Source organism: Saccopteryx bilineata, chromosome 2 (assembly GCF_036850765.1).
Source record: "Saccopteryx bilineata isolate mSacBil1 chromosome 2, mSacBil1_pri_phased_curated, whole genome shotgun sequence".
NCBI lineage: Eukaryota > Metazoa > Chordata > Mammalia > Chiroptera > Emballonuridae > Saccopteryx > Saccopteryx bilineata.
In genome coordinates, this window is record NC_089491.1 from 340348121 (window position 1) to 340364904 (window position 16784).

At 45.2% G+C, this 16784-nt stretch overlaps 1 protein-coding gene across 1 annotated transcript in view; it reads right to left on the bottom strand.

Moving 5' to 3' along the window:
• DGKI (diacylglycerol kinase iota) overlaps nt 1-10504 on the bottom strand; it is a 387457-nt gene extending 376953 nt beyond the window's left edge. The window contains 2 exon segments of the mRNA XM_066262376.1: nt 10087-10442; nt 10445-10504. Coding sequence (XP_066118473.1) covers nt 10087-10442; nt 10445-10504 — 416 coding nt within the window.
• Nucleotides 10505-16784: the final 6280 nt, after the last annotated feature.

Genomic DNA, 16784 nt, shown 5'->3' on the forward strand with positions numbered 1-16784 from the left:
AACTTCGATTGCCAGTACTTGTAGCCTGAAGAGGCCCTCCAGTTAAAGGGGAGCAATCCTAAGAACATATTTTTTAAAGTAAACCGTATTTCTTTTGCCTTTTCAGCCAGATAAATTGGTCCTAACTTACACGCCACACCATTGTACCTGGACCATTACCCAACACGCCCCAGGTTCCACTCTGATGCAACACATCAAAAGGCCTTGTACTAGAGGTAGAATCTGAAGGGGCTGTACCAGACTATAATCCCTGCAAATCATCTCCTGGCCCCAGGGAACTGGGTTTCTTCCAGCATCTCACGCAATGGAAAATTCATATAGCTTCACCCAGGGAAAGCTCACGCTTGGCCTCCCTACAATGGCCAGTGGCCCCTGCTGTTCAGAGTGCCTGATCTCCACCTGCACAGGACAAGGATTCTTGTTCTCTATGCCAATCAACCTTTGTGAAGCCTTCCTCTATGGCCTGTGTTATGAAGATGAAAACGTAAGGGTCTCTCTTCTCAAGGGATGGTGGTCCATAAACCCCTAGATGGTGAAAATACGGCTATTTGTACACAGAAAATGCAGGAGAATGAAAGGAACACCACCAGGGTGAAAAGTTGCACAAGAAAAACAGTGGGTGAATCTAGACACAGCTCTTAACTCTGCTATTTAACTAGGTGTGTGGCCTTAGGCAAGCTGCTTAAACTCTAAGCCTCCATGTGTTTTATCTGTAAACGGACGCAGGAGGAATTCCTACTTAAGGAAGGGTTATCTAGCAGTTGTTGGTACAGAGGGCGCATTTAATAAAATCGGTAACTTATCATGACTTACATTCACAAATAGGTCAGTAAATAAATTAACCTGTGTAGTCTAAATTTGAACCTAGGAAAGCGTTTCCCTTCTCTTAGCTACACTTGATTAAAAACTTTTGAGCCCTGACCAGGTGGCTCAATGAATAAAGCAACTTCCCAGCGCGCTGAGGTCACAGGTTCGATCCCCAGTCAGGGCACATAGGAGAAGCAATCAAAGAGGGCACAACTAAATAGAACTAAGTGGAACTACGAGTCGATGCTTCTCTCTCTCTCTCTCTCTCTCTCTCAATCAATCAATGGGAAAAAAATTTTTTAAATACTTTGAAAGTACACAGGTTGCCTTTGCTGCCTCAGGGAATGGTTTTATCAGAGGCCATTGGGAAGGATAACAGTGACATCTGTCGCTTCTTGGCCATTGAGAGAAAAAGCAAGGTGGGCCGGAAGGCCAAGGGCCCTGCGAGTGTCCACTCTGCCAGGGAAGGCTCACAGCCGGCACTGTCTGGGGTCCAAGGTCTTCCAACTTCCTGTCTAACTTTAGATGCTGAGGACAGGGCTTCCAATGGAGAGAAACACACCCTACCTCCTCTTAGTCTCTGCATTGAGAGGGGGCCAACTTCAAAGGAAGAGACTGCTTTAAATTGGGCTCTTTCCTCAAAAACCTCTACAGGGAATGCTCTCTGTGTGTGAGAGAGTGTCTCAAGCCCTGTCACATACATGAGGACAAGGATGAGAACACAGTCCTTTCGGTTTGAAGAGTGTTCCAGAAGGTTGTCTCAAACCAACGCACAGAACCTTTCCTGACTGCTTCCCCTGAGCTTATGTAAAACTCTTTTATCATCTTTAAACAAATAGCTTTCAAGTTTTTTTTTTCCAACAAAAATTTTATTTTTCCACAGGATTTTGACATCTTTTTCAGAGACAAAGAAATGACACATTTTTTTTTTTTAATGTACTTTGGTCGTTTCAAAGGAGTCTATTTTCTGTCTCTGTCCTGAAAATCTACATGGTACCCAAAAGCAACCAGATGTATTTTTCTTCACCTTTTATAGAAGAAACGCAAATTTCCTTCCTCAATACTGATTTCATAGTCCTGAGTCAAGGTCATGAGTTTGACAAATATTTCATAATCACTTAAAATTTTTAAAAAATAAATAAATTCTGTTGTTTGGCCTGGTTGAGGAAACTGATAGCATATCCCAGAAGGCTGAGCCTTCCACTTCTGAAATAATGCAGGACAGGTAGCATCTGGGAAGCTTTCTTCTCTGTCAGGACATGGCAGCCGGTCATTGTCCCCACATACAAAGCAGACATCAGCAGCCAAGCCAGAAGAGAAATAACCTCTGTCCTGGAGTCCCTGGTGACAACTCTATTTCTAGTACCTCTGTCTGTCTACTTATCTATTCCTGACACTGCAAAGCTCTACGACCCCTGTCACCCAACCTTCTAAGTCTGGCTTCCTGCTCCCAGGCCACCAGCTGGAGGTGTGGCAGCTTCTCCCCATCCCTCTGTGCACTGACCAACCCCTTCTTCACTGACCTTGACCTTCTCTGCCTGCTCTGGTTTCCTGAGCCCTCAGAAGCAGCTTTCTCTTCTTCACATCCTCGAGTAATAGTGACTATTTTTAAATAAACCATGAAAAGTATACATTCTGCATCTTAACAAACGCCAAAACCTATAAATTAAATTTCCTAAGTGTAGATCTCATTTTCATATTACCTGAATAATTTTATCACTAGTTACCAACATTTGACCAATGCTCAAAATTTTGAAGAATAAAGAAACCTACTTCTTAATTGAACTTAAGTATAGATGACACCATTCTAACAAACACACTCCTAGCACTTACTGTGTGACAAGGAGTTTTATAAGTATCAACCTTCAGACAATCTTACAAGGTGAGTACTAATATTGTTACCATTTCATAGTTGGAGAAACTAAGGCACAGAGAGGTTAAGTAACTTGCCAAAAGTCACACAGCAGGAAGAAGTGGCAAACTGAATCCAGGCAGTAGGGCTCCAGTCATGGCTGTTAACCACTACTCCACTCTGTTTCTCACGTGATTAAAGAATAAAAAGATTTTACTGCAGCTGAATTATTACTAAAGCTTTGAATGTTTGCCCCCTCATTCAACAAAAGCCAAACCATTCATATTATAGCTTAACTCAGAATGGGTTCCTTATCAAAGTATTATTTATGAATCCGAAAATCTTAAGACAACTTCCCTTGAGCAAAATACACGGTGGTGAAGCACAAGAACTAGACAAGTCCCTGTCAAACGGCTACTGCCTTTAAAAAACAGATTTTGCTCCATTTCAATGGCTCACAAAACCTCAGGGCTGGAAGGAAAGAACATTAAAAATTCACTTGCAAGGGCCCTTCTTCCCACCTCTACCAACCACAGCCCCTCCTTCAGCCAATACACACACACATCTAATGATCTGATTTTCTCTAAAAATCACCCAGGGCTCTGGTCAGTTAGCTCAGTCAGTCAAAGCATCGTCCCAAAACAACAAGGTTGCAGGTTTGATCCCTGGTCAGGGCACATTAGGGAACTGACCAATAAATGCACAACTAAGTGGAACAACAAATGAATGCTTCTCTTTCTCTCTCTCCCCTTCCTCTCTAAAATCAATTAATAAATAAAAGTAAAACCGCCTGACCAGGCGGTGGCGCAGTGGATAGAGTGTTGGACTGGGATGCGGAAGGACCCAGGTTCGAGACCCCGAGGTCACCAGTTTGAGCGCGGGCTCATCTGGCTTGAGCAAAGCTCACCAGCTTGGACCCAAGGTCGCTGGCTCCAGCAAGGGGCTACTCGGTCTGCTGAAGGCCCACGGTCAAGGCACATATGAGAAAGCAATCAATGAACAACTAAGGTGTCGCAACGAAAAACTGATGATTGATGCTTCTCATCTCTCTCTGTTCCTGTCTGTGTCTGTCCCTATCTGTCCCTCTCTCTGACTCTCTGTCCCTGTAAGTAAATAAATAAATAAAATAAAATTAAAAAATTTAAATAAAAGTAAAACCCCCGGAGCAGTGCTCATGCCCCCTGTGTCTGAACACTGGATGTCAGGAAACTCACCAGCCATGCTTCAAGAGCTTTATATGTTATGTGACTAAGAAGTAGCTGGCACCTTTTCCAAGACTGTTATTGACTTAAAAACAAAACAAAGGCCGAGCGTCACTAAGTCAACCTAGGAATCCCCCCTAAAATAACTTCCACCAAAGGCGACCAGGTGAGTTGGAATAAGAATGAGTAAGGAACACAGAAGAGAGTCTCCTCGAGCTGGCTGGATCACTGTCCTGACAGATTCCAGGAACGGGAGGCGGCCATCTTTCTACATCTCTAAGTTCTCGGCACAGGAGGAAAGAAAAGTCAACAGAACATTCCCCAAGGCAAAAATCAATGATACCCCGGGGAAAGGGGTGAGACAGACAGAGAGCCAGAGAGCTAATTAGTGCTACTCAGAAGGCAAATTAAGGCCTTTTCTTTGACAAGCTGCAAAGAGCTGGTGAAGTTAGAGCTTCTACTTAGAGACCCACCCCTCTCCCAGCCCCCAAGGGCTGGCCAGCTGGCTGGTGCAGAGACTCTCACAGGAATCTGCAGACAGACACACAGTCCTGGGCTGGTGGACAAAGTAAGTGGAAATAAGAAAAAAGGCAGAAGCAACGAAAATCACGGTTGAGATAGGCGGAGAACGGAGCACAGTAGCAGTTTATTTAAAGAAGGCAATTAAACTCATCCATTCGATAAATATTTATCCAACACCTACTGAGCAATAAGAACAGGATTCCGCGACTTAAATGATAAGGTGCAATTTCTGTCTTCAAAGGAGCTACGAACTCAGCAGGGAGTAATAATATTTCTAAAAGTTAACTCTACCCAAAGCACTGTGCTGAGTCTTCTACCTAAAGTTTATTTTAATTCACACAACAAACCTCCAAGGTATGTATTACTATTCCCCCATTTTAGAGATGAACAGACCGAGCCTCCAAAGGGTTCCATAACATGCCCAAGATCAACTAGAAGGTGCCAGGTTTAAACTCTAGTTTAATTTCCAGGACAGGAAATTCCAATTAAGTCTTAACACAGCTGTTTGAGAGTACCGTCTGAGGACAGGGGAGGATCAGCCACCTGTCACAGAAAGTGGACACTCCTCAGCTCAGTCCTAAAGAGGAGTTTACCTAGAGAAGAACAAGCCAGAGATGGGTTATGGGAGCATTATGTGCAGACTTAACCTGGTGTTTTTATTCCTTTAATCTTCTCCTGCATCGTGCTGGTCTGTTATGCCTCGTGATAGACGTAACATTCCAAACCAGTCCAAACAATTCCAACAGTTCAAATAGCTCCAACCCATTCAAGCAATTTGAAATTAGTCTATTATTATAGTTATTTCCAGCAAATTGAATTTAAAAGGGAAGAAGCCTAACAATTTAGATTCTGTTTCTCTCCTTACCTTCTTCCTTCCGTTATCCACTGTGAGAAAAGCTTACACGTTGTCTTTGAATAGTGGTAACTATTATTCTAAAACTGCAATTATAGGATCTGGGGAGGGGGGAATAATTAGCATCCATATTACCAATGTAAACGCATGTAAGAAAGCAAATGTCACAGCCCAACATGTAGGCAATGGTGCATCCAAATGTTGCCTGTCTCACAGAGTGAGTGCCTGCGCCCACTTCAGGGCAACCTCAGAGCTGAACAGGGAACATGTGTATCCCAGATGCCAGCCCAGAAGGTCATGGATGGTGCAGCCTTCCCTAGGAGTTCTCATTGTCTCAGATTAGAAAGTGAAGTGTTCCAAAAAGCTAGCTCCAGTCTAAATTAATTTGGCAATGCTGCTGTGGCCACAGAACTGAACACCAGCAACACTCCCTTCATCTTCTCCACCCCCGGAGCCCACAGGGCCTAACACTGTCAAACTTCCACGTAAAACTCAAGCCTCTGAAAGATCAGTTAGAGCAGACCAGGTGCTCTAGACCAGGGTTCAAGTGCAATCTGCCTGGTGTGTGTCCTGACTGAGAACGTCTACACTTAGCCACGTCCCACATAATTACTGAGGAAGGAAACATTAAATTAGAACCAAGGTTTTCATCTGATCTAAATACCAGATGAAAACATAAAATAAATAAAATTGATTTATGAAACAGGGTGCTGCATACTTGTAGTCTGAAGAGAACTTCCCCTATATACTATTGATTTCTGTGCAAGAGAGAACAATGTCTATGCTTGCCTACTTGGCTTTCAACATCCCAACTGTCTTTCTTATAATTGCATAAACTCGCTTTGCAGGACAAAACACAGAATGAAATCTACTATGTCCTTATCATCAGCCTATAAAGAATAACAGACCCTTTTGTAACTACTGGCCTAGTCTAAGAAGTCTAATGCTCCTTGCTGCTATTTTTATCTCATACCAAAAACTCCCTTTAAGGAGGGTCTGGTCTCACCATCCTGGTTTGTAAGTAGAGACACTGAAACAGAGTCACCACCACGACACACGTAAGGGTAACTGCCCAAGCCTCCTTCCAGCAAAGTCACACTTCATCATTTACCCCGTGCTGCTCTCGGGGGCACAGACAGGCCACCTTTTCGCTAGATCTAGGTTCACCTACACAACACCTGTGTAATTTTTTACTAAAAGAGAGTTCAACGCTAAGGCGGGTGTCTTTATAGAGATGGCAGGTGTCATGTAGGTGGGTCTGTTCTCAGAAGCAAAACCAATCTATTTTCTGCTGATCATAAATTTATATTCTTTTTTATTTCTGCAATAGCAGAGGAGTTCCTTAAAATTATACAGCCAAAGGGACACAGACCAAAGAATACAAAATTATATATATATATATATATATATATATATATATATATATGATCAGTGATAGATTACAGAGGAGTGTATATATAATACTGCAGACACACAAGCATCCCCAATGCACACACGTGGAAAGAGTTCAAACTAGAAATGAATGTTTAAGGAAACATGATGTGGTCTTAAAAGAAAGTCATTTAGCATCACATCTGGGTTTACATTCTGCCTCCTCCCCCAAGCTCTACACCTCAGGTTCATTGTCTGTAAAACAGAAATAACCATCGGCACAGCATAGGCCTGTCATGAAGAGTGGGTAAGACAGAAGACACAGTATCACTTAGTGCAGGGCCTAGTACACAATCAACATCAGTTGATTACCTCTCCTCCCCCTCCCCTGTGTGTCTCTAAAATATTTTTTTTAATATGACTGACTTAAATGAAAATTCTTAGAGCAGTTTTTAAGAAAATCCTATACATATGTATCTGTTGCAGCACCATAATTTGCCAAGAAAAAAGAAGTAGTAATTTTAAGAGAAAAGTACGAGCTCACTTGACTGCCTTCTAAAACCTTTAGCTTTAAACAGAGACTATTTGCTCTAGGGGTGCAGAAGCTGAAAGAAAGGGGAAATTCTCATGGGAATAAAGTATGGTTCCCAGAAAAAGCCAAGAAAGAAAAGATAATAAGGGGAAATCGAAGGGTATATATAAAGGGGTTTATTTTACTTAACAAAGTAAAAGTCAAGCAAAATGAATAATCTGCCTCCAGAAACGGTTATTTAAAGGCTTTTTGTAAAGGGCTCTGGTTCCTAAAAAGACAGGAGTCACTGCATATGCCCACCCACTCCTCATTTATTTTTAAACCCTAGATTATATGTTCCTTAGCAACAGAAGGAGCAGATGAGACCCCCCTACACACACGCACACGCACACCCTCCCCTAAAGCCCCCTTCTTTCCTGTCAAGTGTCATTCCACAAATACCCATGTTCTTCAAAAGATATTTTTGACCTACCTGCAAGCCTTCTCTTCCCCACCCTAAATGATCCCCCTCATACAAGCAGCCATCCATCACACCTTAACTGAGCCCTTGGCTTAGACTCCATTCTGTGTGGGCTTCCTAATCCTCCCTCCATTAACTGTCTCCCACCAGTTGCTGTCCTCAGGTGCCCCAAATGGGAGGCAGTGACCCTCCCTCAGGAGCCAAGGCCCAACTCCACCCAAAGCTGCTTTTTCCTTACATACCATCTACTAACTCACCAGTGAAACAATCTAACCCAGCTACCCCTGGGGCCTGCACAATGGCTGCCAAGGCCACTGACCATGACTCTGAAAACAATAACAATGAAAATGGGGACACTCTCCGGGTTACCCAGGGCAAACATGTGCCGGATGAAATCACCTACCTTTTTGTTGTCTCTCCCCTGACTTTGGGACAGCCTGGCCTTGTGGCCTAGTTGGGCTGGGCACAGTTTATGAATGCAAAGGTCAATTGTTTAGCCTTTGGGAAAAACAGGGCAGCAGTGTTCCGATATTAGCACAGCATACATTGCCGGAGGAGCCTGTTACAAAATCCCACCCACAGAGTTTGGTTTTGGAAGTCTGAGGTGGTAGGCATTTTTAAGCAGCCACCTGAGGTGACAAAGAGGCAGGTGGGTTGCTGAATTGGAAATCCAACAGTCTTATTGGAAAGGAAATGATGTTCACCAAGTAGGATCTATTTTCTACAGAGGATTCAATCCCTTCATAGAAATACGCTGTGTCTGGGTGCACAGCTGTGTTTGTGGGTGCACACTTATACATGCATGTGTGACCATGCAACTCAGAAAGCCAGGGCCCTGCACAGCACCTGTTCCCAGGAGAGAGTGTCAGAGAATGATTGCTGCCAAAAGGCCAGCTGAAATGATTTCTCTTGCAAACTCTGGCTTTGTAGCCCTCCCAGGTAAGCTGTCTCACGGAAACCAGTAACAGGGGAGCCCAGCCCCACAATGTGCTTCATGTAGTCAGCTCCCCACCCTCCCCCACCTCCAATCCACCATTCCTAAATAGGCTGAATGCAGTCCCTGTCCCCCGACAGGCCAGACAGGCCATCATAACTAGCAAGCACAACTGCCAGTGGCCCAGCATATCTCCCCAGAGTGACTCCGTTCTCCTCCACCTGTCTAATTTTAGAAACCAAAAACATAAAGAGAAAGATCCATTTGGTCCTGATCTATGTAAGTAGCTAAAAGAGCACGTCAGGTGGGAAACTAGCTCAGTGCACAGTGAAGAAAATGCACTCGAGGGACGTGGGAGCAGCAGCCTCACCAGGAAGACCATTTCAGAGTCGTCAGAAGCCACCAGTTAGACCCAGAGCTCATGTCCCGGAGACTGAGGCCTCCAAACCAGGCAGTGCCTATGGGGATCCCAGTGATTCATACACACAGCCCATAAGTACAACATACACCCTCACAAGCCCACACACCTCTGTCATCTGCTTTTGCTTACATAACAGCACATGGTGTGACAAGCTTAATACTTTATATGGGTTTCTGGAAAGGACTGCTAACTCAAAAAGAGTAGGGTCACAAGAATGCTTTTCCTGACCCCTTTTCAAAATCTACTCTGAGCCCTGGCAAGCACAAATCTTTGAAATGCTATGCTTATCATCTTGACTTTTAAAATTAACAAGCAGTAAGGGTAGTCTCCGAAAACCTCCAAATCTCTCAATACCTTTATTCCCACCTGGGTTTGTTGGGGGGTGGGGCAGAGAACCTACCGAACCCAGGTTTCTCATTTCTGGATCCTAACACAATTTGGGGTACTCTTTTATCACAATGTGGTGGCCATTCATCCTACACGGCCCTTGTCTCGAAAATGCATCCATCCTGAGGGGCAAGCATGGTCCCATTCTCACCCCTAGCTTGCCAGCAGGTTCCCCAAGTCGTCCTTCTGGGCACACCTTGTAGAGAGAGCACGTGTACGTGTCACCCCATAACCAGCTGCGTATCTACAGACAGAGACCCACACAGACACAGACCCACATTGACTTTTCATTCATGAGGGTTTCACTTCCATCAGGATTTCTCTTCAATATAGAGGCGTCCTTTCCTGCACCTCGGGTGATCTCAACTATCAAGTTAGTGCCAGCAAAATCTGGAAGGTAGGGGGAGTGGCTGACGATGACACCAGCTTAGGGACAACTTTGAGGACTTGTCTCAAGAAAAGCAGGCATCTCTCTATGTGCACCCCCCCTACCACAAACGCGCGCGCATTTTTGTTGTTTTGATCTCAGGGACTCAGTCTTCACTCCTGTGACGGGGGGAACCAGGCACTTCCCTCCAGCCCAGAAGGACGGGATGACAAGAGAACACATCCCCGGAGGGGGAGGGGGGAAAGGAGGGAGGGCGCGCCAGGTGCCCAACTCCGTGGCAGCGCCCCTCCGAGAGAGAAGAGTGGGTCCCACGCCCCGCGGCGACACCTGTCCCCGGCACCTGGCTGCCGCGCCTACCTGTAAGAGACCTGCTTCCGGAAAGTTAAGTTCCTTAGCTTCTCCTCCAGCGCCTCGTCCTTGTCCTTCGGGCCGGCGGCCGCGAGCTCCTCCAGGTCGGCGGCCCCCGCTGCCGCCGCCGCCGCCGCCGCTGCGCCCGCGCCCCGCGGGTCCGCGCCGCCCTCGGCGCCCAGGCAGCAGCTCCCGGCGCCGCTGCCGCTGCCGCTGCTGCCGCTGCCGCCCGTCGCCCCCTTCTCCTCTCCCACCGAGAGGCTGGGGTTCATGGCGACCGCTCCGGGCGCGGAGGGAGGCGAGGCGGTGCGGCTGCACAGGCCGGGCCGGCTCACAGCGCTGGCGGCGGCTGCCGCGGCAGAGAGGGAGCAGGTCCGCGCGCCGCTCGCAGGGGTGGCAAATGGCAGCCCCTTCCCGCAGCATCCATCCGCGGCTGCACCGCACCGGGGCATTGTGGGAAACTCCGTGCCTCCACTCCCCCTCCCCGGCCAATCAGAGGCCGCCTCCCTCCGCCTCCCCGCGCCCGCCCGCCTTAAACCCGCGCCCTCCGGCCCCCCTGGCCTTGCCGACACCCGGAGCACAAGCCGGGGCTGGACTTGAACTCTGCCCCGAGGCTGCGGCTGCTGGAGAAGGGGGTGCAGAGGGAGGAGCAGCCGCCGGCTGGGGGCGCTCTCGCGAACGCGGGCGTCCGGGAGGAGAGCGCCCGGGGGAAACTCTGAGGACAGCGTGCCGCGCCCCGGTGCTGCACCGGGAAGCCGGACCCGGGACGGCCGGCTGCCCTGCCCCGGCAAGCGGGCGGCGAGCGGCAGCACCCAGCCCCGTCCCGGCGCCCTCGTGCCCGGGGCTCGCCGCAGCGTTCTCCACGCCAGCGCTCTTCGGAGCCGGACAGAAGCCACCTTTGGGCGGGAAACCTTGGGGGCAACCGGGAGCGCGGTCGGTGCGCACCTAGGAGAGAATTCGTGCGCAGGGTAAATGAGGGAGTGAGGGCAGGTCAAGTTCACAATAGAGGCGAGGTGCCTGCTTCTTTTTTCAGGGCGAGGGCTAGGACCCCTTCATCCCTGACCGCCAGCCCAGCGTCTTTCCTACACAGAGCAGGCTCTCCTAAACAGCTGAATTGGATCACAGGGGCCCTCGGTGAAGTAGAAAGGCTGAGAGAATCCAGGTGAGGTGCTGGGGTCCTGTGGGAGGGACGAGAAGGTGCTCGCCCAATAAGGGGCTGCCAACCACTTTGGGACCCCTTTGCTGAAACAACCCAACCTTGCAGTCTCTGCAAATTTACCTACCTCACTGCTAGCTTTTGTTTCTAAGATGACCAAAAACTCTATGGGGTTTGAGCGATGTGCTCCAAAGTGTGTGAGACGAATAGTTTTCCAAATTACAGGTTTCCATCCAAGAAATCTTTGCTGTCAACAAACACAAGAAAGATACCGGTGCATAATTAACGCTAAGTGTAGTAACAAAATATGATATATACATGAATGCACGTGTGGTAACAGAACCAGACCAGTGAAGAATTACAGGTAAGCGTTGTACAACCCCAAATATGTTGCTCGATTTCTTACCCTTTATTTCCTTATGACTAGAATTAGGAGATTGAACAAAATACCTCAAATCTCCCAACTCCCACAGTCTGTAATTCTCTTTGTGTGTACATTATAATTAGCCAGAGATCAGGGCATTTCCAGAGTGGAGTGAGGACAGGTAATAAAAATAATAAAAACAGCTACTGGTTAGTAGCCGTTTGTATATGTATAAGCCCTCATTTGTATGTGACGTGTTGTACCATATACCTTACAGACTTATCTCTACATTTTCCCAGCAACCTTCAGATGAGAATCACTACCTCCATCGCTCAGGCTCATGCAACTATTGTAGAAATTGGGGAACCAGGAATTATACCCACACTGCCTGGTCAGAGGTCTTTGCTCCTCACCTGTGTAGAGTGTACCCCACCTAAGACAAAGAAAACCTCATCTGTCCTGAATTACTAGACAGCCTCCTGTTTGCCATTCCTTCTACAACCAATTCTCTATCTCAGCACACAAGATACTGCTGATATCTTATCCTCTACCTACAAATCTTCCATCTGTGTCATGTGGTCACTAGAACAATGTTCAAACAACTGCTTAACTGATGTCCAAGGCTACATGAGTGGATGGCATGCCAGCCCCGCCCACTTCCGCTTCCTACCATTGTAATGGTGCCACTGTGGACTGAACTCCTATGAGTCCCAGAAGTTCTCTGCTCTCTCTGTTTTCACCTTTTCTGCATGGGTCTGTTGTGTCCTCTTCCACCCAACTGCCACCCTAATATTCACCTAGCTAACTATTAGAGGTACCCCTCTATCAGACTTTAGTTCACTTGTTCCTCCCTACTAGGAGCCTCCATTGCTCTCCTTCTGGACTGAGATGTGTGTGCTGCCAATGGGCCCCCACTGCATCATGATACTCCAGCCACTGCAACTATTGGTCACTTGCCTGTCTCTCCCACATGTGCATGCCATTTATTCCCATGTTCTCAGTAATTAGCATCATAATTGGGTACATTGTAGGCCATCCTTAAGTGTTTGTTGACTTCGAAAAGAAATACAGATGGCTTTGAACATGTAAACATATGCTCGAATCCACTCATTATAAAAGAAATACCATTTTAAACTATAACAGGATGTCATTTTTTAGAATTAGCTTGATGATAGATGCTAATGGTGATGGTGTGAGAAAACCAACAGTGTTTCCAATTATTGGTGCTGTTTGGGACCATTTCTGTACTGTGAAATTTGGCAATATCTATCAATACTTGAAATTGGCGACCAAATTCACCTAGCCATTCTGCTTCTAGGAATTTGTCCTCTGATATCCTTACAGGTGTACACAAAGAAATTTAAGACTGAAAACAGTCTCAGTGTTTGTTACTATAGGATTAATTGCCTGAATTATTATTCATCCAAATGAAGGAATTCTCTGCAGTCTTTAAGAGAATAAGGTAAATTGATACATATTAATATAAAACAATCTAAAAAATGTTAACTGGAAGAGAAAAACTGAGTTCAACATATTAGGTATGCTACCATTTACAGGAAAAAAAAGAGGGTAAATATAGATACAATAGTTCAAGAAAAATACGTAAGCAAACAGTGACACTCAGAGTTGAATCACCCTAGCTAGAATCTGAGTTCTGCCCGGTTAAATCAATACATACCAACAGGAGACAGAATGTTTCCTGACCCAACAGGAAAGCCAGCTGGACCGATCAGATATGTGTTTACATATTTAGAGTGTATCAACAAAAATGGACCGCTAAACAAAAGAAAACAGGGTAAAGAAAGGAAAGGTCATTGAACATGCACTCATTTAAAACAGAAAGAGAGGAAACCCTACAACTGAGAAGCACAATGATCCCAGTGTTCATCACATAAAGTCTTGTGGGTAACCCTCTGAAAAGTTACTTAAAATATCAGTTATCCTTTTAGACAATTTCTTTTCCTTTTTGTTTTTCAGTGGTCACTAAGCAACCTTGTAATTATTTATTCAACTTCTTAGTTACCTTGACTCTGCAAAGTGGAATCCTTGGAAATGGGTCAAAGGCATTCCAATTACAGGAAAAGAAATTGACATTCAGGTTTAAAAAGGCACCTCATATGATTTTCAGTAACAAAAACGAGAAAACGAGCTTCTGTGGGTATCCTGAAATATCCCACTTCTAATCCCAAACCTCACCTGGACAGTATTTCCATCACTGGACCCAAAGCCACTCCCCATTAGGTAGGTTTCTTACCTCATCTTCCTATTATAAATGACTGTTCATTCAAAAACAGGTATTATCTCAGTCTTAAATGCCAAATTTGAATGTCCTAAATTCTAGGCCTGATCCAAAAAAGACTTCAAGCATGAAGTTTTAAAGAAAGAAGAATCTCTTTAGAGTTTAGATAAGACTGCAATATCAGTAATAAAGGGAATATTATATCTCACAGTTTAAAAATATATGTAGTGATCAGATATTTTTAAGAAATAACATATAATCATGTTTTTTTTTCTTTAAAGCAAATAGCTCATGTAAACCACACACACACACACACACACACACACACACACACTTTGAGGATCTTGGCTACTTATAGACCGACCTAAGGGTAATAGAGCTTATAAAAATATTGTCACTAAAGGGGAAAAAAAGAGGAAGTTTCCAAAATGAGCTTGTTCCTGCCTCCCAACCTTTATTCTTGCTGCTTTTGCCACCTGGAACATTCTACCTCAGAGGTTCCCAAACTTTTCCAGTTCACAGAACCCTTAATGATTATTTTTCCTGGGACGCCTAAGCCGAAAAAAGAACCTAATATTTATGTTTATTAGGTTGTTCAGTGCTCACAATTTAATAACTTTTATGTCTCCACAACTTTAGTAGCTGTTTTAGAAAAATAATACAGATGATTTGACAGAAAAAAATGTTTGTATATCATTCTTAAATAGACACAATTACTTAGTAACAGGATATTAATGGGTATGGTACAATTTCTCCGACCTTGGAATCATGTTAGACACCACCGCCTTCATTTCCTGTTCCACAGTGGTTTTCACATGGTGTTGTTTTTTATAAGAGCGACCACTGAAAACCCAGCTTTGCCAAAAATAATGATGTCATTGAAAGAATGTAGTGTGATTCAGTGTTGAAACTGTCAGCTACATTGAACTAATAGTGTGCGTGGTGTTTAACAGATGTTCAGTATTACTGCATTTCCCTTGAAAATTTAAAATATCCAGCAACGTCCCTGTGAATTCATTGCAGCGTCCCGAGCTGCTCCATGCACAGTTTAGGAACAGTGATTCAACCCCTAAAATTCTTGAATGGTGTTTGTGTTTGCATGGGTTCCCTAAAAAACAGATCCCGAGGCAAAGATTACAAGCCAAGACTTTATGAGTAATTGTAATCTCAGGGGTTTTTGAAAGGAAAAAGAGAAGTAAGGCAAAACAAAAAAAGAGAAAAAATAAATTCAAGGTGATGAGTTAGGAAATGGCTGCATCTTGACAAATAAACATAACCTGCGTTGCTTGGGTACCAGAACTTCCTCCAGAGACAACTGACATCATCATTGCATCTGGGAACATCCTGTCTTTTCAAGAGAAAAGAGGAATTTCTCTGCCACTTTTTCTCTGTCTCTTGTCTCTCACTGGTTGAAGTTTGTTCCTTAGGGAATCAACTTACCCTCACCTCTAGGTTGTGTGACTGGCTCTTTAGGGCAGCCTCTGGGGAACCCAGACCCCCTGTCCCATAGCAGTTTTCTAGAAGTGATGGGAGGAACCTCTGCACCTGAGCGCCAAGTCCGCTGCCAATGACGTCTCGCTGGAGGCTGTGCAGGAGTCCAGCCCTCCCGTGGGGAGGCTGACAGAGATGCAGAAGCAGAATAGGAGACAGTGCCCATGGCAGCTGGGATTTGCATTGAGCAAGTGAACAAACGAGGAAGGGTGGGACCATGCCATTGTGGGGAGGCACACAAACTAGGTCCTATAGTCTCAGTTTGTTTCTTCAGGTGTGACTTCACGAATCACCTCCTTTTCAGAGAGACCCCCCCCCCGAAACTCCCTGAAATGCCCTTTTCTTCCAGAGCTGACATAAAACTGCATTTTCTTTTCCTTGTAGCACTTCCTGCTGTCCAAGTTGTGCTATTTCCTTTTGTCATTCTCCTCCTATTAGAATATGAGGTCCAGCTTAGCTGTGTCCAACAACATTGTACTAGGCACACAGTAGGAACACAACACATGTTTACTGAGTGAATGAATAAATGTCATCCGACACTTAGGTGCCAGTGAGGAACATCAGAGGGCTAATCAGAAAGGTGTTGGGATTGGAAATTCACCAGTGAATAAGGGGGGAAGGGAACCCCGTGAGAACCTCATGATCACCCCGTGATCCTCAGCTTGGGTCATTGCCATACAAAATATGACGCTACAGTGAGAGCTGGAGTCAAGACTGGAGAAAAATCCTTTAGATTCTGCTGATAGGCATTGATAGGAATTCTTTCGCATACGCAGACACTACAGTAGATTTAAATTAAAAAAAAAAATTGAGCTATTCTATCTCCTGGATAGAAGGGGTCTTTAGATCACGCATTCCAGTCTGTCATCCATGCACAGTGCTTCCGTACATCACTGCACATGAGCCTGTTGAGCCTTGAACAGCTGAAGTTACAAGAACACACTACTTCTTGAAATAACCCAGTCATTTCCAACAGGCTCTGTCATAAAGTTCTTCCCGTTTTTCATTATTATTCTTTATTCTAACTGCTAGTGCACCAAAAATGTAATATGGTTTACAGTGCTCCTATACTCGAGCAGCTGGATTGTGGGCTTCAAATATAATGAAGGTATTAGCATTTATTTAAATTTTCTTTCTGTGTCCTCACCATCCTCTACCTACCCTAAGTCTTTGAGATCGGAAGCCTGTCATTCGACGCACTCACATTTCCTCTTGGTTCCTTATCAAAGCAGGTCTGATCTGCAATCCACTCATTAAAGTCACCAGTAAGTTTCCCGAAAAGGATAAGGTCAGGGTGAGAATGCACGGCACACCCCATAAACCTCAAATCAATCCAAGCCAACAGTCATTTGTTGTATAGGCAGTCACTGCGTGTCTATATGGGAAGTACACTATTCTGGGCACCAGACCTTCATCAGAGAAAAACTAAAGACCCTGCTTTCTTGGTGGTAAATATT